At 47.1% G+C, this 17,003-nt stretch overlaps 1 protein-coding gene across 1 annotated transcript in view; it reads left to right on the forward strand.

Annotated features, from left to right (window-relative positions):
- Positions 1-6,376: 6,376 nt before the first annotated feature.
- The window catches only part of SLC26A8 (solute carrier family 26 member 8), a 78,823-nt gene continuing 68,196 nt past the window's right edge, over positions 6,377-17,003 (forward strand). Inside the window, exons 1-2 of the mRNA XM_075554119.1 lie at positions 6,377-6,549; positions 13,310-13,449. Coding sequence (XP_075410234.1) covers positions 6,377-6,549; positions 13,310-13,449 — 313 coding nt within the window. The remainder of the gene's footprint in view (positions 6,550-13,309; positions 13,450-17,003) is intronic.

Here is a 17,003-nt window from a genome sequence, read left to right on the forward strand (position 1 = left end):
TCGCACCGGTCCCCTGCAGGGTCTGGCCCACCGAGGGCCCTCAGTGACTAGGTGAGGAATGAATGAATGGGGATCCACCCGACTCAGGCGTTATTGTCTCGGCTTTGGCAGGCCGGAGGGGGAGTGGGGGGAGGGGGCTTGGCAAGAGGCTGCAAGTGCATTTTGCAAGCCGAACCCTTTCAAAGCCTGAAGCCCATCCCCCCAAGCTGGTCCACAGCCTGTGCCCCAGCCTCCCACCTCATCCATCTCCTCCCGGGGTCTGACTGCCCCACCCTCACTTTTGTTCCTTTTGTTCCCACTGCCGGAGTCTCCTCCCCCACTTGTCCCTTCCACTTCCTGTCATATCCTATTTGTCTTTTGGGTCCTATGAGCTTCTTCAACGCCTCTGAGCCCCAATATGGACTGCCTCTCCTCCACTCTCCATGGCTTCCACTCTGGCCACAGTGTATTGTTGGTTGCAACTTTGACTCGTTTTTCTCTCTCTGTCACTAGACACTTATTGAAGGAGACTAAAAGTACTTTTTCTATCTTTGAAATTCACTGTCCATCAGATAGACCGAGGTAGTGGCTGGCAAAAACTGTTTTTACAAATGCTTATTTGAAATTTGGGGGAGTGAATTTTGCCATCCCATGGTTGTAGACAAGCAGGAGCTCAGTACAATTGGGTCAATCGTCAGAAAGTTGAGCTGTATTTAAACTAATTATTCTTACCTTTTAAAATCCACAACATAGATTTTGCAAATGAATGGCTGGGTGGGTGAGTGGGTAGATAGATGGGTGGATGGTACAAATATGGGGTAAAAAGAGAGCTAGATCGGAAGTGCATATATTTTAACAGTGCCCCAAACTTCGCCCTAAAAGCCTGACTAAAGAGAATTGACTACACTGACAGCGGTTCTCACACTTCATTATCAAAATCACCTGGACAGTTTCTTAAAAGAGATTGCAGGGCCACCCCTGAGTTTCTGCTTCATTGTGTCCCAATGGGGCCTGAGAACAGGTTTTCTGTCTGGGGATCAGGTATGGGCTACAGAGATCAAAAGACCTTCTCACTTGAAGTAACCCAAATCCTCAAAACTATTTTACATTTCTAGAATAAGAGAATGCCAACTAAAGAAGTTCAAACGCATGATCTGCTAAACTTAGATGGCTGTCCTCCCAGAGCAGGAAGCCTCAGGGGAGGGTTTTCTAAGTAGCCGTATATCTTCAAGAGGATGCGTGGAGCTCAGGATGGTATTGATGATACTGAGGGCGGTAACCTTAACAGTCCCTAACAGTGACTCCTTTTGGTGTCACCAAAGAAAGGTCATTGTTCTACCAGGGTGGTCTGGATGATTTGTTGTTGATGTTTTTGTTTTTCTTTTCTGCAATCTGCCACCTTTTCCACACTGATGCCAGGCTGGCATTTATCAGTAGGAGTTCAGGTCATGTTCCTTGTCAGGAAAGGTCCTGCTAGTGCACGCAAATAGCCAGGAAAGGATCCATGAGATCAAGAAGAGTTGAATAGGGCTGGAGAAATTCCAGAGAAGACCACGAAAATGAACAAATAAGGGGATGTTGTGCTTTCCTTTGCTCCTTTGAGCTTTTCACTTATCCTTCCTCACCATCCTCACTGTGGCCACAGAAGCTTACAACTGAAATACCTACTCCCTAGCCGATTATAAGGAGCCCTCAAGGTCAGCGGTTCAAACCCTCTCTTCTGGAGAAAGACGAGGCTGCCTAAAGTCTCAGAAATCCAAAGGGGGCAGTTATGCCTGACCTATAGGGTCGCTATGAGTCGAAAGTGAATTTGGTTTGGGGAGACCATTGTAATAGGAATCGCTTCCAATTAGTCTGTCTTTAACTGTCCACCAGAACGTTTTATGATGGAAAGGCTTTGTCTTATTCAGTAAGTTAATCGGTAGTAACATTTCATGTGTCTAGTGTCCTATAGGATTTTCCTTTTCATTTGGTGCACAGAGCAGTTTCCCTGGAGAAAGCAAGCTGCTATCTTCATATGCTACTGGAAAATGAACCACATTTCCATGGACTGTCAAGTGGAACTCCGGATACTGTTCAGTTTCATGCCTAGGGAGGTAAATGACTGGAGATTAGGTTTTGATCTCCTCCACACATTACGCCTTGGGAAAGAGGTCAGAGTATGCCCTTGAGAGGTTCTCTGATGAGTTGGATGAAGACTTTCAGTTCGTAAAGAAAGCCCAAGAACAGGAAGCAGAGTCCACAGAGGCTGTATCTAGTGATCCCAGACTGCAGCAGGGCAGAATTCCATTAGTGAATCACATATGGAAGAATGGTTGGCTGGACTCGGGAAAATCATGGAACTGGAAGTGGTAGGAGAAAGGGACTCAGAATTAGGACACGTTTGACCCGTGGGACAAGAATTCAGCAGTGAAGAAGAGGAACTTGGCAATGAGAAATCGAAAGGGGTCAGCCAGCACAGGAAGAGATGGAAAGTACACAATGAAGATGAGGTGGAGCCCCTCCTTCAGCTGTCTTCCTCTGAAAGAACCAGGGGCCAGTTCACGAATAGAGGCTGAAACAGGAGCTGGGGCAGGAGGCAAATTGCTTGGCTGAGGAGAGGCGCAAGAGCTCCCCACACAGTCCGGATTGGAAGAGTCCAAGAAGTTGGAACTGGAGCTGAGTGAGTCCAAGGTTAAACTGGCATTGGAGCTGAGTCCTAACTGCATGGACACTGAGAAGGGATAGAACACTCAGCAACGAAAGAGAACCAAGGGGGTGGCAAAGAAGAACCAGAAGTGCCTGAGAAGGAGGAGGCAGAAATTGAACCCAAGCAACACCTGACCGAGCTGCAAAGTGAGTGGGCAAATGGCAAAGCCATTCATTACCAACTAAGCTGGGGAGAGGAAACATCAGCTCCTACCGAAGCATTTCTTCCGGTGCTTTGTTCATGGACGAGGAGGAAGAAGCGGACAAGAGAAGAATACAGTGCATATACTCGGTAGGATCCTTTGCACAAAATCATTCTTCCATCAGCTATGAGGGTCAAGAACCTTGGGTGCTCTGCCTACACCAAATATATCCAGCCTGTGGGTTGAGACAACATGTTCCTCCACTCTGTTGTTGGCCAAGAGAGTGTCCGGAACACAAGGTTCTCTAAACAAAAGGCAACTGGGGTACCTGATAGTTGTGCTCAGCCACTGGCTGAGAAGCAGAAAACTACATAGAGTTCAACTACTTCTTTCTCCTGTGGAATACAAGGAAAAATCGCAACACTTGTTTTGCTTTTGCCCTTATTTACATGGTCTTTAGCCTCTTTGACCTAGTGCCATTCCTGTGACGCTGGACAGTCCAACATCTGAAGGTGCTTTGTGGAGGTTTGACTCGGGCTGAGAACCAAACTCATTGCCACTGAGTCGACGTCGACTCCTAGCAACCGGGTAGGACAGGGTAGAACTGTGCTGGTGAGTTTCCAAGACTGTCGCTCTTTACGGGAGTCGAAAGCCTTGACTTTCTCCTGAGGTTGCCGGTGACTTTGAGCTGCTGGACCTCACGATCCCAACCCAACACACATCCACATATAAGAATTACTAGAGGCCACCCACGTAGAACATTCTGAGAAACCTTAGGCTTCTCCACTGCTTTGTCTTCTCATAATTGGTTGGGACTGTCCAGAGTTTCTTCTCCAGTTTCTTCTCCAGCTTGGACAGTGTAATATATCAGGGAATCTAAGCTCATTGAAAACCTACTTTAACTGCTGTTCTTGGTTCGAGTCATTTTTTATGGATGAATATAGTCTTTGAGCTATCCATGTAAAGAAACAAAAGACTTGCTCACGCACAGAAAGAAGCAACATTCCTGGGGGATAAACAATCATTTATGATGGGAGGAAATGAGGATATTTTTGTGACTGCCCAAAGAGATCATTGCTGATCCACTGACTAAGAGGTGATCCTGGAGAGGTGTTTTATTTTATGTATATTGTGTATACACACATACATACGTAAAATTGAGAAGCTTGCACATGAAAAATCCGGAATGATGGCTTCTCTCAGAAAACATGGGCTCTGGCTCCAGGGGCCCCACACTGCTCCAAGGCTACAGTCGCCATGTGTTTGGAGGGGCTTGCTCTCACCTGCCCCTTCTTGAAGTTCATCCAGTGCCTGCTCACAGCACACCTGTAGGGCCCTCCGGGGACTTGAGTCGACTACCAGTCCTGCTTCAGTGAAGCCACTTTGAGAAACAAATCTGAGCACGGGGTTCTAGACCCTAGATCTGACTCCGGGTGGTGATTTTTATCATCTCAAGTTAATTAGTAGATTGAGTAGGCTTTTTAGGTGAGCAGGAACAGATGAACTCCAGCTATGGAGTTTATTTACTGTGAGATGGCATGAGGAAAGTCAGGAAGACTGGGTCTGTATTTCTATAGGTAGAAAGAGAGGGGGAGATGGTACTTCTGTTTCCATGTAGAAAGCTACCTTTTGCTTGTGGAAGTTATGCAGTACTAATTCCCATGTACTGACACATTGTAACACCTCTTTCTTTCCCTTCTGTCTTCTCCAACCGCCTTCTCAGTCTTTAACTATGGCCTTTAGACCCTAGGTAAGGAACCCTGGTGGTGTGGTGATTACAGTGCTCAGCTACTAAGCAAAAGACTGGTGGTCGAAACCCACCAGCAGCTCTGCAGGGGAAAGATGTGGCAGCCTGCTTCCATCCAGATCAGAACTCAAAAAAGCCAAACTCGGTGCCATCGGGTGGATTCCAAATGACAGCAACCCTCGAGGACAGGGTAGAACTGTCCCTGTGAGTTTCTAATACTGTAACTGTTCATGGGATTAGGAAGCCTCATCTTTTTTCATGTGGAATTGCTGTTGGTTTTGAACTGTTGACCTTGAGATTAGCAGCCAATATGTAACCATGATGGCACCAAGGCTCCTTTCCATAAAGATTATAGTCTCAGAAACCCCATAGAGCAGCCCTCCTTTCTATAGGGAGGTTCTGAGTTGGAATTGACTTGACGGCGGTAAGTTTGGTGTGTTGTTCCTTTTAGCTCCTGAGGGTTAGGAGTTGTACAATTGCCACCCCAAACTTTGATGATAACAATTCAATATGTTACTATGTCCTAGTTGCGTAGCTTTTCTGAAACCTCATTTTCATCATCACTGTCAAAGGATGACAACAGCAGTACTAGGATCATTGTGGGAATTAAATTGTTCATGAAAAATACTTTGTGTAAAACTTGGCATGTAGTAAGTACTCAAGAATTGCTGGAGGTGATGGTGGTGGTGGTGGTGGGTTGACGTGATCATTTTTAATCCTTGGTGTTTTTGAGTAACTAAAAAAAGCATAAACTCTAAAATTCTACATCAATGTGAAAAAATACACCCAATTAACACAGATGGAAATCTATGGACATACTCAATTCTGTAGCTTACACAAAGAGTTCTTTTATGGGTGAGACTGCAACCAAGTTTAGGGTATCAGCAACTTTGAGAATGATCATGTCAGCAATTCAAACCCACCAGCCACCGTGCTGGAGAATGATAGAGCAGTCGGCTTCTGTAAAGATCCTGAAGCCAACTCCTGCTGGTTCCGATCTCTGGTGACCGTCTAGGCCTGTCCCTGAGGGTTTCTTGTCTGTGGATCTGCTGGTCGTTGTGAACTGTTGAGTTGTAGCAGGCTGTAAGGGCGCAGAGAGCATCATCTTTCTCCCAAAGAGTGACCGGTGGGCTAACCGGCTGACCTTGTGGTCAACAGCCCAATGGCTTAAGAAACCCTGTGGGGCAGTTCTACTCTCCCTGTTAGGTCACTATGAGTCAGAATCAACTCAATGGCAATGACTCTGGGTTGGCTTGTTTCAGATAGAGGAGTCTGAAGATACGGTCTTGAGCCCTTAACCCTTAGCATTGTCCGTGAAAATGGGCAGTTCACATTGGCTTTGAGAGATTACTTTATTACTCTGTAACAGTCATTGTTGCTGTGAGGTGCCACTGACTTGGTTCTGGCTCACCGCGACCCCATGCACAACAGAACAAAACCCTGCCAGTCCTGCGCCATCGGCCCATGGTTCTTTACGTGCAGTCCCTGGTCCATCCATCCCTGCAATGTAGTTGAAGAAAAAGAAAAGGCTTTCTAGCAGAACACATGAAACCACCCAAACTGTCTGCTTTTCCGGGTTTGGCTTTCTCTACCTAGAAAACGAGGCTAATCCACACACGTCTTGTCTTCTGTAGAGGGTGGTTTTGAGTAGAACATTTGCAGTGCACACGACAGCGCTTCGTAAAACTGAAATGTGTTATGCAAATATAAGGTATCATTATATGGGCATTTCGTTGTCCTCAAAAATGTACTGAGAATCTTGATACATTTTTTTAAAAACCTGTTTTTCATTTGCTCTCTTTTCACTCATCCAGAAACAATGCAACTAGAGAGGAGTTTTAGTTCTAGCTATCGGCCAATTTCTTTCACATACGATGTTAAGCGAGATGTGTACAATGAGGAGACCTTTCAACAGGAACACAGAAGGAAGACCTCTTCCTCAGGGAACCTGGACATCGACATCACCACCTTCAGACACCACGTCCAGTGCCGGTGCGTGTGCGCGCTCATTCAACTGCCCCCTACCTGGGTGGGACCCAAACCTGCCTGGGGTTTTTAGGTGCCCACTCTGTCTTCCTTCTCTGACTCCCCGCCATCAAAACCAGGCCATTTGTCATATAACTTTTCTTCAGTGTATAGACGCACCCTGATGGCACAGTGGGGTAAGTGCTGGAGTGCCAACTATAAAGTCAATGGTTCAAGCCCACCAGTTGCACCGTGGGAGTAAGATGAGGCTATCTGCTCTAGCAAAGATTCATCATCTTGTAAACTCTAGGAAACAGTCCTACTGTGTCCTACAGGGTCATCACGAGTCAGAATGGGCTAAATGGCAGTGTTCTTTTTGGTATTTTTCTTCTTGGTATACACACACACCCTATCTATGTATGTGTGTTTGGTTCGTATTGTAGCACTTGCTTGACTGGAAACACCCTAGGCATAAAGACATTGGATTGCTCGCACTCCACATTATCTAGGGCTGATACACCTAAAAAACAAAACAAAACAAACAACTCTACTGCCATTGACTCAACTCCGACTTGCATCTACCCTGTCGGGTTTATAGGACAAAATAGAATTATTCCTTAGGGTTTTCTAGGCTGTGAATCTTTACAGGAGCAGACAACCTCATCTTTCCCCTAGGGATGATAGAAATCAACCTCACTGACAGTGAGTCCATTCTGATTCCGAGTGACACTACAGGACAGAGTAAAACTGTCCCTGGGGGCTTCTGAGACTGTGACTCTCTCTCACTGCCATCAAGTCAAGGATGAGTCATAGTGACCCTATAGCACAGGGTACAACTGTCCCTGTGAGTTTCCAAGACTGTAACTGTTAATGGGAGTGGAAAGCCAATCTTTTTCCCAAGGAGCAGCTGTTGTTTTCGAACTGCTGAATTTTCAATTAGAAGCCCAACTTGCAACCCACCATACCATCAGGGCTCTCGAATACACGATTAATCCATGTCCGACACACAGCAGCAGCCGTGGTGGAATAAAGGTAACAGGATGAACTCCTGCTAGCCTCATAGCTAGTGATATCCCGAGGATGTCACATGGGACCATTCAGGACCTCTATTTTTGTGCTATGAACCTTTTAGCAATCTGAGGAAGCTTATGAATCCCTCCAGAATAATTGCAATACATAAATAGACTGTTATAAAGGAAAGCAAGTATAGTGAAATATATTGAAATAAGAAGATTTTCTAAAGTTGTACTACGTAACGATGTGGGTCTAATGACTACCATAGTTTCCAAATAGTGACAGGAATATTTCAAGGTAACTGTGGTCCCCCGGCCGTCAATTTTGTGTTTGAGCATTGAAACATTTGAGAACTGGACATATTTTTCCCATGGGAAAGCAAAGAATTGCTTCCGAGGACCAAAAATCACACTTGAAAATTCCCTTTGGAGGCTCTTAGCCTTCTCCTGTATCACGCTCTCAGATACACTATCGCCACCGAGTTGTTTCTAATTTATCCAAGTTAACAGTCACTTTTCAACCTCTTTGATGGGCCGGGTTCTTTGTTTCATGGTTAATTCCACACCTTTTGCTACATGATCCACTGAAATCTTTTTTTTTTCTAAAGTGTGATAATGTCCACTTAGCCGTGTTGCATTCAGCTGCCAAATCAGACCAGGGCGAGCTGGCTCACATTTAATACTGCTTTCTTTCTTTGGCTGTATGATGGCTCGCGCAGTTTTCCGCTCAGCTTGACTGCTGGTGTCACTCGCTTTCTTTGGAGCCATGATTACGATATTTTGTGCCAATAAGGTGCAAGAAAAAGCACGATGACGAACAGGCTGATGCAGCGCACCACGGCAAGCACTGTACTTGTCTGAGTGAGTCATCCCTGTGTCCTCTGTGAGACGCGACACGTGATTCAATCTCACTGGACAGGTTTTCTCAAGTCAGATTTCGGTTCAACTGTGGAACAAAGTTACGAACACCATGCAGATTTTCTTTCAGACTTTGCTGTTGGATTAGTGGGAAGTTCGAGCTTGAAGCTGATTGTCAGCCGAGGTACCACTGCATCTTGAAATGATTATAATGTGATAATGAAAATATTCGTGATTTCTATTGGGGACAAAATCAAGTCCTGTTACTCCTATTGTGGTTTGTTGTCCATAATCATTATGGATGGAAAGAATACATTTCTACTAAAGGTTAATGAAAAATTAAAAACTATTTTTTTCTAGCCCCCTCTTTGTGTTTACATTATAGACACAGAGGCCTGTTGGGGCCCCTTAGGCCCCCGGGTAAGAACCATTGGTGACATGCATCAAGCTATTAACCCTACTCCTTTCCGTTATCCTCACATTCTATTACTATAATAATAATAAATTATATTATTGCATAATCGGTGTGTGCTGGGTAACAAGGTTGGGGGTGGGGTGGGAAACAAAAACCCACTCCTACTGAGTTAGTTGACTCGCAGAGACCCTGGGTAGGGTTCCCTAGGCTGTAGGTCTTTATGGGAGCAGGCAGCCTCATCTTTCTCCAGCAGAGCAGTTAATGGGTTTGAACCACCAACCTTGTTTTTAACAATCTCTCACATACCCAACAGCAACACCAGAGCTGGGTAATAAGGGGGGAAGGCATCTGCTAAGCCCCATGATAGGCCTGCCCTGCTTTGAACATAAAAACTCCCTGCCATCAAGTCCATGGAGACTCCTAGCGACCCTCTAGGACAGGGTAGAACTGCCCCTGTGGGTCTCTGGGAAATCTTTTGTCATATCCTGCGTGAAGGGGGAACCACTGAGCAGCTTCTATCAACCCTCAGTTTCTCAGTCCAGCTACGAGACATCAGTCAGCAAGTTAAAACTGATGCTTTCATATTTGAGTCTCCATGGGTCAAGACAAGACTGAGTGTAGAAAGAAACGGGTGGGGGTGGAGGGGGGGGGATGACAGCCTATCTTGGACCACTAAGCAAGGGAGGTGTAGTTGTCATTTCCAGCCGAGTGTCATAATGTGCTAAGTAAAAGATTAGTGAGCTGCATGGAGCTGAAATTAGGGTCGGCTAAAAGCTGCGGGTCAAAAGTTGGCGCAGGAGCGCAGTCCTGTTGCTCGCTCCTGTTGGTAGACCTGCCTCTGGTCTGGGATGTCCTTTCCCAGCCCCGTGTCACCAGTCTCATTGCCTTCGTTCCAAAACGCTGACTCGTAGAACTGCCCCCTTTGGGTTTCCAAGTTTTTACTGGAGTGGAAAGCGTCATCTTTCTCCTGAGGAGCAGCTGATGGCTTCCTGCTGCTGACCTTGCTGTTCCGCAACCCCACCCGTATGCACAAGGGCACCACTGGGCCCCCTGGGGACACTTACCTCGGAGGTACTCTGGCTCCCGGAGCCTTTTGGAACCATTCTCGTGCCCTTTCATTCTCCTGACTTCCAACCGGACAGGCTGCATAAACAGTGGATAAGAACGCGGCTTTGAAGGCCAGCTAACTGGGTTGGAATTCCAGTTCCGGAGCTAACCCCACTGAGTGGTATCCAGCCCGACGGGGGCTCGGGGGCAGAGCCTGTGAAATGAGCTGGATAATGGGGGGTGCACACCATGAACTGCTAACCAAACGTTTGGCATGTCCAGTCCACCCAGAGATGCCTCCGTGGAAATGCTGGGTGGTCTCCGTCACACCAGCAGTTTCTACTCCAACACACCCAGGGTTTCCACGAGGGGGCCTTGTCTCACGACAGTGGCTTTTCCTTTGTTTTCAGGTAGCACCTACCTCATGAGAGGGTGGTGAGAATGTCAAGAGGCTATCCGTGAAGCATCTAGCACCCTGACAGCACTGTACAAGTATTTTTAAAGGAAACAAGATCGTTGACTCCAGATCTTCCTTTCTGCACAAAACCATCTGATGTGTTTCTTGATCCCCCCCCTCACACACACACACACACACCCCACAGGAACTGCAGCTCTCCCCCTTCTTGTCAGTTCGGCCCTGTGGAGCTTGCAATCCACACTCTGAAGATGTCTCCCCTGAAATGCACACCGATTTTGACATCCCTCCTCTCCTCCCTCCCAGCTTCAGTTTCGACCCTTAACCTTCCCTCGGATTCCTTCCAGTGTTAGGTCCTAATCACGCCAAGGTTTGGTTTTTGCCTTCACTGCCTTCCGTCTAATTGGAGTTCTGATGGTGCGATGGTTACACATCAGGCTGCCTTCTGCCCAGTGGGCGGTTTGAGACCACCAGCAGCTTCCCAGGTGAAAGATGGACGGGGCTTTCTACTCACGTCAATAGTTACCATCTTGGAAATCCACCACGAGGTCACTGTGAGTTGGCCTTGGCTCGATGGCAGTAGTTGGTTGGTTGCCTCATGGAGAGGAGGGGAGACTGGGTCAGGGGCAGGTCTGGGTGGTCCCAAAGCCACGCTCTACCTTCAGCCATGCTGTTGGCACTTCCTCTGCACCCGATCCCTGGCCCCTTGTGGTGGTCAGCTGGGTGCTCGCTGTCCAGTTGATTCTGACCCACAGCAACCCCGTGTGACCGAGCAGAGCTGCCCCTCCAGGTTTTCTTGGCTGTAACTTTTACCGAAGCGGCTTTCAGAGGCGCTGGGTGGGTACCAAGCACCACCCTCTAGGTCAGCAGCTAAGTGACATAGAGGGCCCGTAGTGTTTTCTTGAATGGGCTGGTGGGTTTGAACTGCTCGAAGTTTGGGTTGGCCGCTGAGCGAGTGACCAGTGCTCCTTACAATTGGTAGCCAATGTGTCCCCCAGTACGCTACACTCCCAGGGCTCCCCTCCCTTTTTACTCACTCACTCACTCACTCACTCACTCACTCACTCACTCACTCACTCACTCACTCACTCATAGCCAACACTACAGGACAGAGTAGAAGTGCCCCTATGAGTTTCCGCGATTGTAGCTGTTCCTGGGAGTAGAAAGCCCCCTCTCTCTCCCGAGGGATGATGGCTAGTGGTTTTGACTTGTTGACCTTTCGGATGACAGCCCAACTCGCAATCCCTACGTCACCAGGGCTCCTCCTGCAGGGGGTCATCATTGGAGAGAACACGCACGACACCCTGGCCTCACGCTCGGGGACCTCATGAAAAGAGCCCATCAGTGGCCTTGCCCCGACCTCCTGAGCAGAATGGCACGGTTGTCCAGAGGAGCTGCTGGGCTCATTCAGGGAGGACGACACTGAACTCGGATTCACAAGACCTGTTTTCTCATCCGAGCTCCGTGCACACTTCCTACCGGGACTTTGGCAGAACGAACGTTGCAGAGCAGGCCCATGGCCCCCACCACAGCTTGCACATGGAAACCTCCATGCTCTTTGCTTGCAGCCCAAGCCCAAGCCCAAGCAGTGGGACGTGGTGGTTGGCTGAGTTTTCTAGAGGAACAGAACCAGGCCACACATAGACGTGTCAGAAAGAAATTTGCATAACAAGAGAGTGGCCCCAGCCCAATCCAACTCAAGCCTCTGGGTTACATGCTAGTCACTCAGACTCCTGCTGCTGCTGGCAGAGGAGGCCCAGTGGCAAAGCCGGAAACTGGGAGATCACAGAGTGATGCAGACCCAAGGTCCGCAGGAACATGGCAGGGTGCCACAGCTCCTGCCCCCCCCCCACCCTCAGCGGACACAGAACCCAAGCAAACAGGAAAGCAACGGGGGGGGGGAATAGGGGGGGGGAGAAGGAGGGGAGAAAAAGGAGAGACCAGTTTTCTTCAGTCTTTCTCTTGTAAAAAGGCCATACCCCACAGAGGCAGCATCAAGCTGTGACCTGAATGCTGGGATTAGACACCACCTCTCCCTTTACCCAGGGGCTGCAAGTTGCCACAGAACTTGACCATCGCAAAGGCTCAAAGGGTAGTGTTTATTTGCTAAATTAACATTACAGTTTTTAAAGAACCCTGGTGGTGTAGTTGTTAGGCATTGGGCTTCAACCCACAAGGTCAGCCGTTCGAAACCACCAGCCATTCTGCAGGAGAAAAACGAGGCTTTCTCCCTCCCCTTCCCCTTGAAGAGTTACAGTCTTGGACACCCACAGGGGCAGTTCTACCCTGACAGCAGTGTGTTTGATTTATTGCAGTTTCACTCTTAGATGATCTAAGGTTAGAGCAGGGTTTCTCAACTCACATCACTGACATTTTAGATCAACATTTTTTGGGGGGGCGGTTCTTACGGAGGGTTGTTGTGGGCATTGGAAGATGGAGGTGCATAGCAGCCCCTCTGGCGTCTTCTCACTACATGTCTCTAGACATCGTCCGTTGTCCCCGAGGAGCAACATTGCTCATGGGGAAACCCACCGCGTTACACATTCCGAAAGCTTTTTACACCCTTTTCGTAAGCGCTGATGCGATGGAGGTTAGCTTTGGCTTGGGGTTCTTAACGCGACCTAATTCCTTAAGCACAGGACTTCGGGTGCTATATTTTGTATTAGTTCCATAGAGGCGATGTTCAAATAAATTTTTCGAATCTAGGAATGGCGTGAAATGTGTGAAGATCCCCAGCCTCCCACCAACATTACTGATTGCAGATTAATCCGATGGGATTTTGCCCCGAGGAAACATGCGGCACTACAGGGACACATTTGGGGTTGTCATAATTGGGGCAGGGTGAATCCTACTGGTACCTGTTGGGTGGAGACCAGCGAAGTTGCTGAACATCGTGCGATACACAGGACAGCCCCCCAGCCAATACCTGCCTCACCTAAACTGCACCGTGAGGATGTTCAGCCCGGAGCGTGTGGGAAGCGACTGTGTAGGCGTTTCCTTTGGAGAACTTACCCAAGTCTCTGCTCTTCTTTCCCACAGCTGCTCATGGCACAAGTTCACGAAATGCATGCTTGTGGTCTTTCCCTTCCTAGAGTGGATATGTTTTTATCGACTCAAGGACTGGCTGCTTGGAGATTTGCTCGCTGGGATAAGTGTTGGCCTGGTGCAGGTTCCTCAAGGTAAGGGAGACACGAAGCCGCCTTATTCCCAAACAGCTCCTGCCCCCTTCCCGCCGGGTAAACAATTCCCTTGTGCTAAGCCACGAGAAAGCTGTGCTCCGTTCACGTCTCGTATTAGTTATTTACATCCCTCCCTGCAGCATTTTTAACCCCTCCAGGCAGGTTCCTAAGGACTGTTTACTTTAGACCCCTGAATATTTTCCTGGATATCTGCCACTCCCGCTATTGTTCTTTTTTGCTCACTAGTCACTTCACATTTGCATGACTCCTGTTGACCTAAGTTGGCATTGGTTGTACTTAGAAAGGTGGCAGATAGGAAACCAGCATGCCAACTCCCCCTCAGCTGGTCACGTAACAGCCCGAGGGTTACTCTTTGGTCTTCTGAGTAGCCGTTCAGCTGTCAGAGAACACAGTCACACCGAGCCTTGTGGTAACTCCCGGGGTTTTAGAAACCTCATTTCCCAAACAGGAACCAAAATTTCCTCTTAACAGTTAATAGTCCCTTAAGTGTTTCAGTTCCATTTATTATTATTATTTATAGTTTTATTGGCATGTAATCCACATATACAATTCAACAGTTCAAGCATGTAAAAGAAGAACTGAGCAATCATCAATTTTAAAACTTTTTCCCCCCATGATTAAATATCTTTTAAAATGAGATGCATAATCACCATCAGTTCTAGTGTTCCCTCCCCCCTCCCACATTCATTGTTTGCTCCCCCAAAATCCCTCGCCCCTCTCTTTCCCCCCTCACCTGTACCTCCCCTATAAGCCCCAGCATTAGTTCTTAACTCCATGCCTCTACTCCTCCCGTGCTTCACACACTAGAGAACCCAGCAGAAACCAAGACACAGGAACAAAACCAAGTGGTAAAGATACAATAATAATAATAATAATATAAAGATAAACACACAAATCATGCATAAGAAACAGAAGACCACCATCAGCATTCAAAAGGCCAAGGAAGAAATTTTTGTGGTGGAGCAAACAAGAAATACTTGCAACTTAGAACTATTTCTTTCAGGTTGGGTCAAGAGGGAGTCCAACTGACCATCTATCAAGTTTGATCCAGTACAATCAGGATTACTGTGCTCTCTGTCTGATAGTAAGGCTGCTCGAGACCCTTGCCCGTGACTAGAGGGGATCTGCCAGTGGCTTCATCTGCCTAGATACTCTGCAGACTGGCTTTGGACTCCCATCCATGTTTCTCTTGACCTTTCTAAGCTCCAGAATCCTAGGAGGCACGTGCCCAGTTACAACACCGTTGTATTCAGAGTCAAACTGGATGTTTTAGACCTCGTTCACCATCCTCACATTGTTACCATAGAGCAACTGCCTGGCAACATCCTGGGCATTCGGCTGATATCAGATTTCCAGGGCAACAGAGATAGAACATTAATCCAATATTTAATTGATCCCCAGAAAAAGAGGAAGGGGTTGAAACCAGAGTCCTGGCAATGTGGTAGCTGGAACCCAACTCGGGCACCCAGTAGGGCAAAAGGGATGTGTTTCACTTATTTGGCTTTGTGCTTTCATAACCACTAGATTGACTTGATTTCCTTGGCTGTATAGTTCTATGAATTAAAAATGTGCATGTATATCTGTGTAACCACCACCACAATCAGGAGACAGAGCAATATTTTATCACCGCCACCCCCCAAACCTCCTGGTGCCTTCCCTTTGTAATCATACCGCTCCCTAACCCCGGCCTCCTCACCCCACCACACTGATTCGTCCTCCATTACCATCAGTTAGATTTGTTGTTGTTGTTTTGAGAACTAAATGGAATTTAGTCACCTAAATGGAATTACATCGTATGTAGCCTTTGAAGGTTGACTTCCTTCCCGCAGCATTAGTGAATCTCTGAGTTCTTCTAAGATGCCGTGGTTCTTTTTCAAAATTATCGTATGGCTCTTCCATAGTTGATTTGTCTACGCACCTGTCACTGGCTACTCGGGGCGTGTCCAGCTTTTGGCTCTCTCCAAGTTGCTGTGACCGGTCACCTCAGGTTTTTGTGTGAACATAGTTTCCATTTCTCTGAGGCAAATAGCAGAAGTGGGATCGCTGATCCTGTGGTAACTGTGTGTTCATCTTTATCAGAAACGGCCACGCCGTTTTCCTGAGTGGCTGTGTCTACCCCAGTTACAGCCCAGCCAGCAATGAGAACCCCAGTTCCTCCCCCTTTCTCATCAGCGCTTGATATAACCAGTCTTGTTAAAGGAAACCTTTTATTTTCAGATTATTGGAAATTCACATGTATTGGTAGGCAACAACCCGGAGATTCCCATGGTAATGCCTCACAAAAACATAGTGCAGTCTTACAACTCGGTACTGGTGTGGAGATAGTCAAGACACGGGGCATTTTCATGATGGCCTCCCCGCTTCTCTCAGCCCAGCCTCTCTGTGCTTCTGGCACCGCTAGTCTGTCCCCCACTTGGAGAGTTTTGCTATGTCAAAAACATGACTTAGCAGAGTCATGCAACATATGAGGGGGGCTTCAAGAAGTTCATAGAAAAATAGAGTTGAAAGGCAGTGGAACTTTTCCATATACCTTTTGAAGGTCCCCCATATAACCTTTGGAGACTGGATTTTTTTCCCCTGGAGATTCATCTAGGTTGTCATACCCATCAATAGCTTGTTTCTTTTTATTGCTGCATAGTGTCCCATGGGTGAATGCCCCACAGTTTGACCATTCATACACTGAACATGTGAATCGCTTACAGTGACTAGCAATTACAGTGTAGCTGTTAGGAATACTCATAACATGAAGAAGAATCATGTAAAAATGATGTCATTTATCTGGAATAGCTGTCTAGGAGTGCATTTACTGGGTTGTATGATAATATGTATGGTTAGTTTTTAAAGACATTATCAAGTTGTTTTCCAGAGTGGCTGTAACATGGTACATTCCCAAAGGAGCCCTGGTGGCAGAGTGGTTACACATGCGGCCGCTAACCGCAAGGGGAGCAGTTTGAAACCACCAGCCTCTCTGAGGGAGAAAAACAGGGCTTTTACCTCCTGTAAACAGTGTCTCCAAAACCCACAGCGGTAGCACCACCCTGTCCTGGAGGGTCGCTCCGAATCGCCATTAATGCGGTGGCAGAGGGAAGGATGGATGAGCCAGTGACGGTTGAGTTACCTGGTTTCCCTGCAGCCTTGCTAGCATGACTTTATTTGAGCAATTTTGATGAGGTATGTAGAGAAATTGAACTGTGGTTTCATTTGCATTGCCCTTGATGTTTGACTGCCTTTTCAGGCGTCTATTCGCCATATGTATAGCTTCACAAAATGTCTCTTCATGGCTTCTGTGCATGTGCTAATTGGGTTGTATGTATTTCTACCGTAGAATTTTGAGAGTTGACTTCAAAAAATATTCTAGACACTAGTCTTTTGTCAGATGTGTGTGTTACAAAAGTTCGCTTCTGGTCTGAGCTCATTTCCCATTCTTTTAACATAGTCTTCACAGATCTCATGGTTTTAATTTTTAAATGTTTATCTTTTTGTGGGGGGGGTAGCTGTTTCTTATCATGGCTTTAGTCTTTTCCTCGTAGCTG

This window comes from Tenrec ecaudatus, chromosome 7 (genome assembly GCF_050624435.1).
Source record: "Tenrec ecaudatus isolate mTenEca1 chromosome 7, mTenEca1.hap1, whole genome shotgun sequence".
In the NCBI taxonomy this organism is placed as follows: Eukaryota; Metazoa; Chordata; class Mammalia; order Afrosoricida; family Tenrecidae; genus Tenrec; species Tenrec ecaudatus.